Source organism: Artemia sp. Qi Xiang Cuo, chromosome 11, assembly GCF_049724085.1.
Source record: "Artemia sp. Qi Xiang Cuo chromosome 11, ASM4972408v1, whole genome shotgun sequence".
In the NCBI taxonomy this organism is placed as follows: domain Eukaryota; kingdom Metazoa; phylum Arthropoda; class Branchiopoda; order Anostraca; family Artemiidae; genus Artemia; species Artemia sp. Qi Xiang Cuo.
Window position 1 is genome coordinate 15530981 of NC_142804.1, and position 17648 is coordinate 15548628.

Genomic DNA, 17648 nt, shown 5'->3' on the forward strand with positions numbered 1-17648 from the left:
TGAAATTACGCAAATCCTCTTGACAAAGAGTGTAATGACCGAGTTACTTTTCCAGCAAAACACAGCTGCTCCTCCTGCTTAAATTTGCTTAATGATATCACGTATCTAGCATACATAGTGTCCCATTCAAGACATAGTCTACAACCAGCAGTTATTTCCACAGCTACATTAGGTACTCGTTTATCGTTGCTGCTGTCGGTTCCATCATTAATCTCCAATAGTGTAAATGCACCACTCATTTTTTTTTCTCCACTAATATCCTTGCAAATAAAAACTATTCTCTTTGAATTCAATTCTTTTACAAATATTAAATGTAAAGAAAACCATTCATTTTATTCAAATACTAATCACCAATCAAGTTATACTCATTCCTCTTGACAAAGAGTGTAATGACCGAGTGTAATGACCTGTTTACCTACCAGAAAAACCTGTTTGGTACGGGGGCCCCTCAGAAGTAGTACCTTGGTATATACTGGTGATTTAGTTCAAAATCGCTACAAAAATCTGGTTACAACTAAAATTTATTATTAAATAAAATAAAAGGAGAAAACGTTGTAATTCTTATTATAATCCTTCCAATGGTTCTCTTCAGATTTAAATGGTCATTTATTATGTTTGTGCTTGTTCTTCAAGTCCACAGGTTATTCACCGAAACATGGAATTATTTTAGTTTAGGGCTACCGAATATTTCTAATTGAAAGAGTTACACATGAATAGCCATTCAAGGCTTGAGTCGTGGGGTATGAACATCCTTTAGTTCAAATTATTGCTTCTGAGGTGAGCCAAAACTTGGAATAACCGTACTTGCTTAGATACTAATTTAATAGTTTAACCCAAACCTAGGTATCCTATAATTATGTCTTGTAAAAAGAATTAGTGTTCCTTGGACCTTTGATAAACTTTAACTTCAACGGGGAAAACCCTTGATTGAATTTCCGTAGAGGGAAAGGACTTGAAGTTCTCTACTTGAAAATATTATTCCCCTTTTTCCCCAGCCTCTCTGTAAAACATCAAGACCACCTTTTTATTTACAGTCGGTGCAGGGTTAACAATATGAAGGGATGACCAAAAAGGGGAATAAGGGTATCTTCCGTATATCGTCAGAGAATCCACAAGGAGGTAAGCAAAATTATTTTGTCTAGGGAGTTTCAATTTTCTGGGTGTAAGATATTTTATAAATACTGCGCTAAGTTCCAAGAGACACTAGGCTGGAAAAAGTGGGGGAGCGCAAAGGCTCTCCTAACGTTGACTACTTGTTTAGGGTTTTCCCCCTCCTAAACCTTTAGTTATTCGAAGTTTCTTCCACAAGTTTAAGTTTCTAGGAAGAAATTAATTTTAGCTTATTTTAACCTTTAAAATGCTGTCTTTTGCTTAGACGGTTTGATCCTTGACTAAGTGAAATATACAAACGGAACAATGAACCTGTCGCCAGAAATAGAGTAAAAATCTAATAAAAGTTCCAAGTTATTTACGCAGGTATTTTCCGCCTCTAATCAATTTTAATTAGATCACGCATCCTTTAATTAATCACTAAGGATCTCAGGGTTACCTCAACTATCAGTAGGATTCAAACCCTTTATAAATCTATTGGCAACGCTCAAAGGGAAATTTTAACCCTAACTAAAGTTTAAGTTCAAGTGGCTCAAAAGATGTAAGTATTTTTTTTTAATTCGAATAGGATCATTGATTTAGATCGAGCGACAGGAATGTTTCAGAAGTTCCCTATTTTATTTAAGTATTATATTCAGAGGAAATTTGAAGGATTCAATTGATAACTTAATTCAACACGGAAATGGGATTTTCTCGGTATAGTCAAAAGTCAGGAAAATGTTTAATATTATTATTTTAACTTTACATTTAAAGACATTGAGACAAGGCAGGTACTTGCCATAATTAGTTAAAAAGGTTACTTTTTAACTTTTCTCCCCTTTTTTTCCTGGCCATAGAGCCTTACGGGGGAGTTTATATTGAAGTGTCTTTTGTTGAGTTTATTGATTGAATAAATTGATTGATTGACTGAGTGATTGATTACCAAAAGTTCCTTTCTAGTCTGCTCTCCTCACAAGATAATCCCGATTTCTCCCCGATCCTTACATTTTATTCAATTTATTACTTAATTTTGAATCGCTTAATGACCTTTCCGTTCCTTCCTTTTAGCCAATCAGCATCCTTTCGTTAAAAAGTAGTTTTTTTCAGTTTTTTTGGGCCTTGATTCTCAAAGCTTGAAATATCGTAACATTACGACATTCCACTCTGTTTTATACAAAACTGGTCTCAATTGGGTGTTCAACTATTTTTTATGGGTTCAAAAGTTCTTCGATACTTAAACAAAGAAATGTCGCTACAAGATTTATGACTAGTGACACAAAGCGAAGTCATTTCCAAATTCAAGCTAATTTGAAATTGTCGCTTTATTTTTGACCTATTGGAGCAAAGGGGATTCCAACTTTTACTAAAATTTAGGTACCAAATTTACACAGAAATTAGGCCTCCCTACACAGTGAAGAAAAATGAGACAGCCAATAGCTCAAAAACTATTAAAAAAAATAGTCTCCTTTTTCCCCCAGGTTTAATAGTGTCAAGCCAAAGATCTTCGTATATCGTAAGGGAGCTCATTTAGGGGCTTGTTAAATTATGAACAAGATTACACCACATCAAAATGTCAACTTTTTTGTGTTGTTTATTACGATTCATTGAGATTTGATGAGGCCAAATAGGGCCAAAATAATAGTGAAGGAAAATGAGGCAGCAGATTGCTAGAAAAAAACTATTAAAAAAAATAGTATCCTTTTGTCTCCAGGTGTAATAGTGTCGAGCCAAAGATCTTCGTATATCGTATATCGCATTTAGGGGGCTTCTTAAATTAAGAACGAGGTTACACTACATCAAAATGTCAACTTTTTTGTGTTGTTTATTGCGATTAATTGACATTTAACAAGGCCAAATAGGGCCAAAATAAGAGTGAAGAAAAATGAGTCAGCCAATTGCCCAAAAAACTATTTAGCACGATCAAGAGAAACTCTTAAATATTTTACGAACCAAATAACATAAAGAACTTGCTTCATTCGGGGGGAGGGGAGAAGTAAATGTAACATTATCAAAAATTCACGGGACACCTTTTAAATTGCCGCTGCTGATTTTCATAAGGAGTTTAAGAAGAGTTTAAAATTAATTTTAAGCTAAGAAGAGCTTAAAATTAAGAAGAGTTTGGTTCAGTTTAATTCGGAAGGTCAACGAGAAAATACGCGCCTTCCTCTATTTTGCTTATCAAACGGAAAATATACAAAATTTCGAAGTTTTTTTGCAATCTTTTTAAAGCTTGATACCGCTGATGAGAAAGAGCTAAATATTTTAAGCTGTAAAGTTCAAGCCACTTGCGGTAAAAACTATGACGTGTACTTGAGCTGGTTATCATTCAACGGTTCTAGTATTTTGGTATTTACCCTTGTATTTCGGTTCTGGCCATATTTGATTTGGTTCTGAGTGGTGACACCAATTCACGAGAGTAAGGAGAGGGGGGAGGGCAAATGTTTTTCAAACGTTTTCTAGCGAAGAAACTAAAATATATTTTAAAAAATCTGGGATGGGAGCTTGTTCAATAAAATGGAATATAAATTTAAAAATTTTAATAGTGTGGCATTTACTTTGAGGTAAGAAAACATTGAAATAGCACCTGCATCTGGTCAATTTTAAACTGAAATTACTTAATCTAGAAGGTAATCTTTTTTAGCCTAAATCTAGATGGGAGTGGCCTTTTGATTACCTTTCTATTTCTTTTCCAGACTCCTGTGCTTATAAATATATAATAGTTGCCATAAGGAAAAATGTCGCTAGTTTTGAAGATTTCAATTTCCTAACAATCGAAACTCCTCTTAAACGTGTTGAAAAGTGACCTTCCTGAAATTAGTTCTCAACGTTTCAGCAGACTGCCTTCTTTGGCAGTTCTTTCTTTGGTTCTCTACATGTTCACTAGATCTCTACAAATTACTTGTCGGCAGACTGCCTTCTCTGGCAGTTCCTTTTCTAGGTTCTTTCTCTGGAATATATAGACATGTACAAAGATTACTTTTTAGGCTGAATTAGGCAGATATGAGGAAGGAATCAAGCAAATATAAAAAAAGACAAAAGGCTTAAGTCAATATAAAATAGTAGCAGATATTTCAAACCAACAGTCTTTAGTGTCTAAACGAAATCTAAGGAGGTTATATAATAATAAAAAAAATACTGATTATAGTAGATACAAAATTCTATATGTAGGGTTATGTGCTGTATTTTTAAGACCCTGAACTCAGCCCTTAAACGTATAAATAAAAATAGAAAAAACAAATAAAAATACATATTCCTGCTTACAAAAAATAAAAAAAAATTGTAGATAATAGCTTGAAACCTCTAATATATGGTTCTTTGACATGACGAATTTGATGGTTTAGTTTCCATAGAAATGTCTTGTCTTTTTTGGGGATGTTCCCTTTTCTGTTTTAAATCAGGCAACTTTCAGCAGGCTCATAGCTTTTTATGGGTAACTTTAAACTCCTTGAATTATATAGATTCGAAGTCATTATAAAATGATAATTCTTTTGATTACTACGGTGTTATCCAACTTTTGTCCAAGAGTTTTGGTTACACTTAAGCAGAGTTACTCTTTATTTACAGATGGTTATCACGAGGTTTCGGACAAAATTAAATTGTTATTGTTGTATCTTAGTGTAAGGTTATTGCAATTATCTTTCAATTTCCAACCGTTTGAAATACTCAAAATGTGATGGGTCATATTTCGTAGCTTCAGGTTTAGAGGTCACTCTAGAAATAAAGATCTCAAGAAGAAGTACAGATTAATTACATAGAAATTTCAAAAAATTTTCCCCCAAATTCCTACTGAAGTCAGTTAGAAAAATCCTATGAAAGTCCGAAGATCATAGAACCAAAAACATTGTCCGACGCCCGAGAATTGGAAATTTAAGAAAACTCGCGGTCCGCTTTCTAAGGCATTAAAGTATTCGAGTCATTTTAATTAAAAGTTTTTCACGCAACCAAGACTTATTCGGAACAGTGTTACCAGATGTCTGGTTTAAATTTGCGACGCCCTAAAAGTGAAAATGTGAAAAACACATAATTATTCTTGTGAAAATACGCTATATGAACGACCCCCCCCCCCCCCGAAAAAAACAACGCAAATTGGAAAAAATCAATATGTAACTTCCTCAAAAAAGCTTCCCATCTGGCAACTCTGATTCAGAAACTTGTCATCAATACACTCAATCATAGTCTTGTTTTCAGGCCCCCCACATCATACACGGAGTTTGACAAGGGTTGTTCAGATTATCGTTTTGAGTGCCGTGTTCAACACGGGCGAATGCCTTCTCAGAATCCGTATTAAACCATGCTATTCTGCTGCGTTACAATTTTTAGGAACCCGTGTCCAGCAAGTTTGGAACTCGTAGGATGAAAGCACTTCAATGTTTTGCAGGGTCGAACATAATAAACGTTTTCAGACTCAGCGGGTTCAATCACGGCTTGTTCTCGTCTAGTTTCAAGTTTCTAGTTTTTCGTCTAGTTTCGTCTAGTTTCAGCGGGTTCGAAGTTTCAACCCCGTCTTTGATGCTCTAGATGCACTGATGCACAACGCTTGATGCACTAGACGAGAACAACCCGTGTTTCAAGACGGGTTGTTGACGGCTCAGCGGGTTCGAACACGGGTTGTTCTCGTCTAGTGCATCAAGCGTTGTGCATCAGTGCATCTAGTGCATCAAACACGGGATTGAAATTTCGAACTCGCTGAAACTAGACGAAACTAGACGAAAAACTAGAAACTTGAAACTAGACGAGAACAACCCGTGTTCGAACCCGCTGAGCCTGAAAACGGGGCTATGAAAACGATTTTTGTCGAACCCGCTTCAAACCCGGTGTCTGCAAACACAACTGATTTTAATCTTAAGCAGGAAGGGTTGGTGTATTCCATGCTTATATGTATCAGCTAATTCCTGAAATCAGAGTTACCGTCTTCCAGTGTTAATCAGCTTTTCAAAAATAATGCAAATAATTTGTGGTACTGATCGATGCATTTCGACTATATTTCTACAATTTTGTACAAAATCATTCTCATCAAACTATATAGCTTTTTAACAATGTTTTAGGTTTATAATTTCAAATTTTTTTTTTTCTATTTTTTATCAATTCTTTTTCAAAATCGACTTTACAAAGGTCAAACTTCAGAAGAGATGTACGACTCATGAATTGTAATTACTGAAAATAAAAACACCAAGACTACAAGTCACAATATCAATTAAGATTCTATTACTTACTTACTTGTGCTTGTAGCAGAATTCAAGCATCTCCGCTCTCCCTGGCGTCCAGTAGCTTCGTCATTGTAGTAAGCCAGGAGTTTAGGTCGTTTGCAAGTGGCTCAATCAAATCGAGCCAGGACTTTTCCTATCTCCATCCATTCTTCTTGAAGCCACTGATTGGGTCCAGGTCAGCCTTCATACAGGCGAGCCATGTTTTCTTTTGTCTCCCATGTTGCTTTTTCCATCGCGGATGAGGTGTACATCTGAGGGCTTTATTGACAAAGGTGTGGTGTGGGCGGCGAAGTGTATGGCCGAACCATCGGAGTCTTCTTTGTTTAATTATAGTGGCCAAATCAGAACGCTGATGGCAGATTTTGCGGGGTTCATCATTACTGACACGATCACGGAGTTTAATGCCAATGATTTTCCTTAGATATGAATTGTCAAATACGTTGACGGCTTGAATGTCGGATACTTTTATAGCCCATATCTCACACCCCTATAGTAAGACAGACCGAACAAGGGCCTGTTAAATCATTATTATTGTCTTCAGGCGAACATTTTTCTGGTTCCGTAGAGAGTGATTTAGCTGGGGAAGACTCCGGTTGCTGAATCAATTCTTGACTGTATTTCTGATGTGCTCATGTGCATCCTCCTATTGGGTCTACCAGAGAGCCTAGGCACTTGAATTCATGTATCTCGTCTATGGGCGACTGCTCTAGTAAAATTGGGGGTCTTGAGATGATATACCAGACGCTATGACTTTAGTCTACGGGAGCTTATTTTTAGGCCGACTATAGAGGACTCTTTAGCTACCTTCGATAGCGTAGATTGGGCTTCTGAACGAGATTCAGCTAACAAGAAAATATCGTCGGCGTAGTCAAAATCGGTGAGCACAATTTTGGGACTTAAAGTTGGGTCGTCATTGCTCTGGTTATAATCCAGTCGATCGCGAAATTAAATAAGAGGGGAGACAATATACATCCCTGTCGGACACCAAAATCAATTTGGAACATTGAGGAGAGTTCTCCACCAATCTGAATTTGGGCTTGCGTATGCTGGTAGTATGCTCGGATAAGTCTGACTATCTACTCCATCCTGGTACTCCATCCGCTGCCATGGCCTTCCAGATTCCATCCTTTAGAACAGAATCAAAAGCTGTAATAAAATCTATGAATAGAGACACTGTTGGTTTCTGGTGTTCTGCCCTGTGTTCAAGGGTTTGTCTTAAGACGAATTGTTTGTAAATTTTTTCCATTCCTGGGCCGAATCCGGCTTGATTAGGCCTTGTCTTTACGTGGCACTGGATACGAAAACGATTATGTAGCACTATGGCAAATATTTTGGCAGCAATGCAGATTAGTGAACTACCGCGATAATTGCTGCATTTTGTCTTTAGTCCTTTTTTGAAGACTGGAAGGATCATAGAGTTTCCCCAATCCTGTGGAACCATCTCTTCTTCCCATATACGACGGTTTAGTTTATAAAGCCTGCTGACAAGTGTTGTCCCTCCATACCTGTAAAGTTCAGCCCGAATGGCATCATGACCAGGTGCTTTATTGCTTTTAAGGCAACTGATTGCTTGTTGGACTTCATTTAACGCAGGGGGAGCCCCATTCACGTCATTGTAAATACTGCTGGTTGAGTTTCGTTCCTGTAGGTCATCAGGGCTGCGACTTGGATTATGGCAACGCTGATGATCATCCATTGCTGTGGTGAGTTGGTGCTGGTTAAGTAGTTTCTCAAAGTGCTCCCTCCAGCTATTTACTATTCCTATTTATCTTCTCAGGCGTTTGAGCAACTCCGATTTTCTGTCCGATATCTTTTGCTTGTGCTCAGCCATCTGAATTATGCGTGTTGACATCCATTTTTTGGATAGTCTTTTGCAATATCCTATCGTAGCTTCTGCAGCCTCGTGGATTGTATTGCGTATGGTCAATCACTCTTCATCCAAACTTTGAGTTTGCTCGTCGTTCGCTTGCACTAGGAGAGCTTCGAAGCAGTTAGACAGCTCTAAGCAGAATGCCTGTCGTATATTAGGATCATCGAAGCGATTAGTGTCAAATCTTCGTGGAGGTTTCCTCTTGGGGCGTGCTGCAAGTCGTAACTTTAAATCTAACTTGACTAGAAGATGATCCGCCCCATGTTGTGAGCCAGTATCTGCTTCAATGTACGATCAACTATTCGTAGCCATTGATTTCTAACACCGGGACATGAGGATGTAATCAATTTGGCTTTTCGCTCTACCATCTCTTGAATGCCATATGGCTCCGTGACTGGGCTTGTGTTTTAATAAGGTAATGGTAATGACCAAATCATTCGTCATGGCAAAGTGAAGAAGTCTTGATCCCCTGCTACATTTAGCTCCTAGACCGAAGTGGCCGATGTCAGACTCAGCATTGGATACTTGTCCCCCGATTCTGGCATTAGAGTCACCTCCAATAAAGATGAGGTCTAGTTTTAGGACTTCGTTAAACTTACAAGTTAAGACTTGGTAAAAAAGATCTACTTCGCTCTCCGGTGCGTCTCTAATTGGAGCATAAACTACAATAACTGATATGTTGAATAGGTGGCCTTCGAATCGCGCTCTTGCTACTCTATGTGAGATAGGTTCCCACTCTAGAAGTGACTTCACTGTGAGGGGGCTTAAAATGATGCCCACTCCACCATACCCAGGTCCATCAAGGGATCCGGAGTTGAAAAAAGAGAAAGAAGCGTCGTCCTCAGGAGTTCTAATCTCTGAGCCTTCCACAATGCTGTTGATTCGATTTCCTGAAACGCAAATTATGCCTATGTTGTAACGCAACAATTCCCCAGCGACAAACGACTGGGTCGTCAGGAATTTCATCGAGCAGGCGTTCCAGCACCCTACACTGAGGGGTTGTCTATGTTTCCGAAGTAGTACCTCAGCTTGCCAATCGGAGAAGGCGCTGATGAAACCTTCAACGGATCGCTTGCCAGGGATGCCGTAGCATGGGTTGGACTCTTTACATTGACTTGCATTTGGATGTTTCGTAGAAATATATTTAACCATCCAGGTCTCCACTTCCTGATGGCACACCCTCTGCGGTTTGCCCTAGAAATAATTCGGATAGGCAATTCCAGCTGTTTCTACCTGACTACCACGATGAGGAAACCGCAGTAGGATTTCTCCTATGTTTAACTAGGGAAGGAAGACTAGAAGCTACTATGATGCCACTATGCAACTTAAAAAGAAATTCCAACAATTGATTTTCTATATATCTGAAACGAATAAACACAAAAAGAAAGAAAAATGTCGATAAATATGTCGAATTATGTCAAATTATGAGCTCTAGGACCTGTAGTCGAAATGTGTTAGCTACAATTGTTTGCATATTAGGAAGTAACAATTGTTTTCTTAACATGTTTCCTTCTTAATAGCCCCTTCTCCAGACCTTTACCCTTATAATTAGTTCTGATATCTCATATCTCCCTCCCAATATATATTTGGAGGGGTGCATTATCTCAAGGATTATTGTCATTCTCCAAGGATCGTTTTATGAATGCATTAAATGAAAAAAACAAGTTTTTTCAACTGAGAGTAAGGAGCAACATTAAAGCTTAAAACAACTTTGAGCAAAGTTGTGAAGCTGAAAATACTTTTCTTGTACTTCCTTTATTCAGAAAATCTATTTTGCAAGGTTTCAGTTTTAAAGCACAAAATTTTTTTAAGTTAATCTAAGGTCAGTGTTCACAGTAAGCAGAAGAAGTGGAGATATGTACTTCACAATACTGAATTTGAACTGAATTTGCAAATCGTTCAAAGAGAGAGGGCTGAAATTCTCATGAATTGGAAATCTTTAAACTCCTTATTCTAAAAGAAAATTCATTAATGCAAAGCAATAATTTGATTTGGCTTAGTGTCTCTTTCACAATCAGGAATTATTCTCTGGTATTAACATGCAAGCTTAGCGTTCATTAGTGCATATGCGTCCACATCTTGGAGGAGGGGCAAGATATTTTCCCTATCCCTGAAAGTTTCATTGGTACTTATTAGGATACCAGTAGTCGCGCGAGAAAGCCTGCATCGAGAAAGACTGAGATGCTTAATGAAAAACAGGTTTCTGCTACTTGTCAGGTGTTGATCACTCCGTGACAAAGATTTAAAGTTTAGTTTTTTGGGGTTGAAGGGGCAAAAAAGGTACCTAGGTTAGGATAGGTTACGTATTTAATATAGGCCAGGCTTTACTCCCAACCCCCTAGTGTGTAAATATATAGCCCAAATTTGTTTCTGAACTATTATATTTTCATTCTATTTTGTTTTATTTCATTAGCATTAACGAAACTTCACTTCTCGCGTGACTACCGGATTCTTAATAAGTACCGTTTCATTTTCCTAACCTAACCCCTTTCCAAGATAGTAAATGTAGCTAGTAAAGGATTTTACTAAGATCTTTACCAGTAGTTTTCTTCTTATTTTTACGTCTGTTCCTTTCGGTTGTACAGAAAATCAGTTTGGGAAATTTCTTTTAATTAGTATAGCAGCATCTTAATCAATGTTGACTTCTTTTTTCGGTGTTTATATTTTCAGTGATTGCGATTCTTGAGTTTAAAATCTATCCTGAAGTTTGATCTTTCCAAAGTATCAATTGACAAAAGATTGTATAAAATATAGAAAAGCTAAGCATGTTTTTGTTTAATTTTGAAACTTAAAAAATGGTTAAAAACCATAGTCTGATTAGAGGGATTTGGTGTGGATTTGAGTGAAAAATGCTATAATTATTGACTATATTCAGACAATTCTTCACTAAGTTGTTCTGATCGAACTATATTTTTTTTTCAAGTTTAAAATTTTTTTAAAACATTTTTAGCTTTTCTATTGTTTTATAAAATATTTTCCAAACTATATTTTACAAAGATAGAACTTCAGAATAAATTTCAAACTTATGAATCCCAATCACTGACAGTCAAAACGCCGAAATAAGTAGTCAAAATGTGGATTAAGGTGCTGCTACTACTATGCTAATTAATAGAAAAATCACCAAATGATTTTCTATTCAGCCAAGAGCGTCGTTTGGGGGTGGCAAGGGGGGGGGGCAGTTGCACCCCAATAATGTGGAGACAAAATATATTACATATCCCATGCCCTTTGACTATCCTGATATGGACCCATCTTGTCCCCCCCCCCCCAATAAAAATTCTGGAGATTCGCCCCTGTATTCAGCTGAAAGGTATAGACAGAAATAAAGTGTTGACAGAGAAAAAAAGTGTTGACAAAGATGTTGAATTATAAAGTGTACAATTGTGGGCATATAGCACTGGTAGACAGTAAATCAAATCGAACTTCAATTGTAGACGAAAGAAAAGTAAGTGCAGATAAATATATAGTAAATCTGCTTTTTTCTGATTTCTTTTGCTTATTCATTTTTTGGTTACTAGGACATGGGGGGAAAACATAACAGGACATAGGACATTCCTTTAGTCAGAGTTATCAACTTCCAGCGATAATCAGCTTTTCAAAAATTAAAATAAATTTTTCGTTAAAAATGTTATTTATATAATGATTGTAGCAATGATTATATAAGGAATTCTACAATAAGCTATTCTCATCAAACTATATACTTTATAAATTGGTTGTCACGCTTTGCCGTTTTAAGCTTGAGACTACAAGTTTCTTTTTCGAACTACTTTTAAATAGTTTTCAATAACAGGAATTTTTTCAAAGAAAAGAAAAGAGCTCCATTAAACCAGAAATAAGTAGAAATATAGTCAAATAATCATCCAAACGTAAAACTACCACAAATCACCATCAATAAATAAATGAAACCAAATATGAACAGAAATTACAATAAATAACCGAGTCAAACACAAAATAAGCAAAAATTAGCAAGAGTAGTGCTAACAACCCCCAAGACAAAATTATAATTTAAATTTCTGTATGTTAGTGTAATGGAATTATCTTTCAATTTCCGTCTGTTGTGAAGTGTTATTCTTATGGTATTTGGGGGTTGTAGTCGTAGATGCCTTTATTCTCCCTTTATAGGGGAGATAAACTCTGGCCCAAAGGTAATTAAACTTTGGTAGCGTGCCTTAGGCTATGACCAAACTAATGAGGCGTACCGACTGGGTATGTTCGAGAGGCTAAAATTAGATCGTATATAGGTTGTCTAAAATACAATACTTTTATTTATTTACCATATAATATAAACGGATATATTCTGTCTACTGAGACTGGCTATCCCATGTAGACCCCAAGTCTCAAAAACAACATTAATATATAAATAGATATTTAGATGCTTAAAATGATAAGAAAAAGTCCCAAAGTATTTCTAAAACAACGGACCAGAGGTCAGTTTGGCATATAGTTAGTATAAGATTTTCCTTTCCGATAAAATGTATCTTTTATACAGTTTTATCAACAACACCTTCCCATGTAATTGCTAGGAGGTGGTAATTTCTCAATTTCCCGTTAAACAGAATTTAGCAGGATATGTTTCTTATCTTAATAAAAAAGTGGTATTTCAAAACTTTATATTTGCGTCATATATATTTTTACTAAATTAATAATTAACTAAATTAGAAAGATTTACCACAATACTCCCCATTTAAAGAAGAATTGGCCCAATTCTCAATATTTTACTTTTAAAACAACTTAATTTTGTTTACAGCTATTATGCTGCCATCTTTGAGTCATTATGTGCACCTACCCTCAATGGGTTTCCTTAGGGTTATGTTTCTGGTCCCATATGGGCCATGTTCCTTTTTTTTGTCGAAGGATTTCAATTTGAAATTTATCCTTGTTTCTCTTTTTCTCTGTCTATAGGACTGACAAATACTCTTTTACCCTCTTCATATGCATCTTCTGTTTTACTTGACCCCAAGTGGCTAAAACATAATATTAGTAGTTTTGCTTAAATTAGGTTTATATTATAAACGTTTTATGAATTTTTTTTTAGTTTAAATAATTTAATTTATCTGTGTGATGTGGTTGATATACCGTATATATTTTTTTATTTTTTTTTTAGAAATGCCTTGGGTGAATCACATATAAAATTATTGATTTTAAGATTTTCACATATATTTTTTTTAAGCACAAAGCATTTTCAAATATTTCAATAAAATAAGCCATTTGGCTATGTAGCACATTTTCTAGGCCTAAATCAAGTTCTGTTTTTATCTCACTTTCGATGATTTTGTAGTAGTCTGTAGTTTCCAAATATTAATTGATCAAATATGATTTGGCTTTTGATGGTATCAGGATATAATTGAACTGGCTTTTAAATTTGCTACTTTACAAAAATCCATCAAAGAAATTATTGAGAACTGGAACCAAGAAGATGTTATGAAAAATTGAATTTCCAAAAAAAATATAGCTAAGACTGTATCTAAAATAAATATTCACATTAGTATACATATAAAGCATATATTTTATAGTAGAAAGCATACATATAGCATACATATATACATATATAGTAGAAAGAAAAACTCAATTTTGTAAAGTTTAATTCTTTTCCTTTGTTCTCTCTCTTTTAATTACTCCAAAAATAATATCTCGCTTAAATCGAAACGTTATGTTTATTGCTGGATCCTTCTTTTCAAACTAAATACTTAACTGATTATTTTACAAAAAAAAAATATTAATACTTTGACTCGAGGTCAAACATTTACATATAACATTACATTACTAGTTAAAATTTAAAGTAAATTAAAACAGCGTATATATAAATAAGCATTGTGTAATAACTTACACAAGTATTTGAGTCGCAAAACTAGATAGGATGTTTAACTACTGTTTAAATCTTACAGCATTAAAAAAATTAATACATGGTATAGATAAACATTGGAATTAATCCCAATTATTGTTTCGTCAATTGTTTATGAAGTATTAATGTAGAATACTTCTTGTGTGATATGAAAATAAAAAAATATACATATACTCAATATTTAATTCACTCTATTTACATGGATAGTTTAGGATATACATATATATATATATATATATATTAACAAAAGTTATGTTGATACATAACTTAATTATTAAAAACAAATAATAATTATGTACTTTCATAATTTATTTAATCACTGCAATATTTATTCGTTGTACAACTTTTAAATAAGTCCGTCAAGACTTTTGTATGATAAGTCCTAACTGCAATTAAAATATTTACAAAACAAAAGCAACTCCAACAAATAGATTTATGCACTATAACTAATAACTGTATTAGCCTCTATACAAGGGCTTGGTAATATTTTATATGACATAACTTTTCCATTTACATTTCTATAATACATTTTTTTTTTTTTTTTTTTTTTTTTTAACTATAATTCTCTGTTTCTAAAAGGTTTCCGAAATATATTTATAATAGCATATACTTTCTCAATTACTTTTGTTACAACCATATAACTTATCCCATATACAACTATATATATTTTGTTTTAAGATTTTGGTTCTATTTCGAACACACTTGTGCCATTAACTGTCATTATCTTATAAGCCGGTTTGTCTATTCAGACTTTTCAGCTTTTCAATTCTTTTCGAATTCCTAGGTACTTTAGACAGTATTATAATGTTTTTGTCTGTAATTTCTCTTTTTTTTCAGCTTTAATGTCTTTTTGGTTTGAGGCTTTTATTTACAGCTTATATCCGATAAGCTAAAAATTTTAGCTATTCGTCTTTTTACCTGTTTTGGCACTACCAATTGATTTGTGCCCGTACCCTGAAGGTTTGCTTACCAGGGTTGACTTCTGGTAGCTCCTATAACGTTTTTAGGTTCTCTTGTCATCAGCTACAGCTAAAAAGACTATTATGAACCTGCACACCAAATAATTAATTTTAATAATTTGTGGCTACAATTTTTTTCTTGGGCTATTCTTTTTTTCAGAAAAAGTGGCCTTTCTGCAGAAAATACCTGGCCTTCATAGCACACAGTAATTCTGTTTTTGATATACAAGTGACAATGACTATTTTCACTTTAACTTCCCCACTTTTAGTGGTCTGTCTTAGGTTTCAACTTCAAGTTCTTAAGGCTATTATGTGCCTTTCTTTCAATTCAGTTTATTTTCCTTTTAGTTTCGTCTTGTTATATTTTCAACTTGAACCCTTCTCTCTTTTTTTTTGATTCGATATTTCAGTGGAGCCTAAGGGTTTTTTCAAGTCTTTTCCCGCTTTTTCAGTAAAATATGTATTTTTTTTTAAAGCCTATATTTACATATTCCATGTTCTTTTTCAATAGACTTAACAAGTTTTTATGCTGATTGCCCTTTATGATCAAATTCATTATCTCCATATTTCTAAGAGGGGGGGGGGTATCTATTGTTGCACCTTGTATTTTTTTTTTAATTATTTAAATTTCTTCATCCGAAAGTGTTCGTACTAGAAAAGTACTGTATTTTTTTTCCAGCTGATTTTTAGAACACTTTTAATTAAGTTTTGCCCCGCATTTGCTAATTTTCCTTTATTAATAAAAATGTACGGTTTTCGATATCCTGATTCCCACAAAATTGTGTTGTTTTTGTAGCAAACATATATTCCATGTCTGTGGTATTTTACAAAAAGATTTTGCCTTTGTAGTGCCAAAAGTTGCTTAAAAATAGGGTTGATATGTTTGTGGTTTCCCTATAATTTTTTTAATATATTATTCATGTCTGGAACTTTCGTCTGTTTCATTTGTGCTTTAGTTGTATCCAGTCATTGAGTGTAGTTTGTCCCTTTTGTGATATTTTGAATATTACTCTATTCTACAAGTGTATGGGTTTAGTGCATTGGCAGATGCGCTAGACCATGCCATTTGCCATGGTCTAGCAGATCTGCCAAGCACTCAGCTCAAATCTCCTCCAAAGTATGATTCTTATTTCCGATCTATATTTGGTTAGCTTGGTGGATTCCCCCCAATGACCAGGATCTTAGCATTTTTTTGTTTTCAAATGCAGTTCTGTCATTGGTGTTTTTCCCCTGCAATGTCCTCGCCCTGTTATTCCTGTTAACGGTTTGTTGTGAATTAATTTAATATGTGAAATTAAATTTACCCGAGAAAACTTTGTTTTACATTGTGCTATACTTTTTAAATTGTGACCCGTTCTATCTACGGCTTCTTGTTTCTATATATCTTCCTTATTGGTAAGTGTTTAATTTATTATATATTCTACTATTTATAACAAGATTACAGCTAGCTTGTACATGTCGCGATTCATGTAAACTCTAGATGTCTTTCCCATTATAATTGTTTTTAAAATTCTCTAAAACTATTTTTTTTTTCAAATTTGACTGAAAGTGTCACCTCAAAGAGTCAAAGGTCAGTAGATGCATTGTATGTACTTAACAACGAAAGACCAGCAGTGATTGAGCTCACTCCAAATTTGCTAGCTTCCAATGACCTTATTTCAGTAGACTAACCTCCTTCGTTTTTTTTTTGTTTTTTTTTTTTAATTTATCCCCCCCGAAAGAAAAAAATAATTTTTTTCAATATACATATCAAAAGAATCGTATTTCAATGCTGATTCTAAATATGTATAATTTAATTATGTTTACTACACTCATTTAAAACTTACTTGGGCTTACTTATTTTCTTTCTCTATGAAACGAAGCCTAATTCGTTTTGACAAATCTTGAAATTTCACCGCTCGTGAAGTCTTATGTCGTATTGGAAAAAAAATTTTTTGCAGGAACCTATGATGTCACTTCCGATCGAAAATAATAATTTGGCGTTGGAATGTGATGTTCATAATTTTTACTGGCGATATATATTTGAAGGAAACTTGATGTTATCTTTGTACCGAATAAAAAGAAAATATTGATATTTCTTTAGTGGCTGTTATACTCGTTTGATTTTTATTTAATATTTTTTTTATTATTGTTTTATTCAAATATTAATCTGCTGGGGGCTGCGCTTGTTCTGCCTTTTACAACTTCCTGGTCCGAGTTCCGGACTCCAAAGTTTTTCTTTTCTTCCTCATAATATTTGTAAGTTTTTTCGTTGTTTCTACAGTGTGGCTTACAAGGCTCTCAGTCCGAGTGCTGTTTTTTTGCCTCGTCAAATATCTTTAATCGTTGTTTCTCTTGATGTTTGGCCTTTTTTATAAGTGTTTTAGCGCCTTGTGCTTCTGACAAAGCAACTTCTTGCTGCCCCTTTGGTTTCTTTACTTTTCTCCATAATTTTTCTCTCAAAGAAGGTTTTCTTGACGATGGTCCAGTTTTAGATATATCGATTTCTGTTGAAGAATTTTCGGTGTCACATTCTGTTAGCTCGCGTCTGGTAGATGGCGTTTGTTCCAAAAGCCATTTTTGCGCTACGACTGTAGGTGAGTCTAGCGTATGAAAATCAGATAATTCTTTGGTTTCTTCCAATTTTTCTTCCTCTTTGGATTTAACTTCTTGTTTATTATGTCTTAAACCAATAGGTTGTG

At 34.7% G+C, this 17648-nt stretch overlaps 1 protein-coding gene across 1 annotated transcript; it reads right to left on the bottom strand.

The window, feature by feature from the left end:
- Positions 1 to 8223: 8223 nt before the first annotated feature.
- Positions 8224 to 9318, bottom strand: LOC148946686 (protein CFDP2-like). Its single transcript, XM_089096389.1, has 2 exons — positions 8532 to 9318; positions 8224 to 8447 (listed from the first exon to the last, which is right to left on the bottom strand). Exons 1-2 carry the CDS (start codon positions 9316 to 9318, stop codon positions 8224 to 8226), a joined length of 1011 nt encoding a protein of 336 aa, XP_088952515.1.
- Between the last annotated feature and the right edge of the window lie 8330 nt (positions 9319 to 17648).

Bases quoted from the DNA above. Each gene is read 5' to 3' on its own strand.
- LOC148946686 (XM_089096389.1), bottom strand. From the start codon at position 9,318: ATGGTTAAATATATTTCTACGAAACATCCAAATGCAAGTCAATGTAAA. The intron at 8,448-8,531 runs GTAGAGCGAAAA...CGTACATTGAAG, and splicing joins CATATGGCATTCAAGAGATG to CAGATACTGGCTCACAACAT.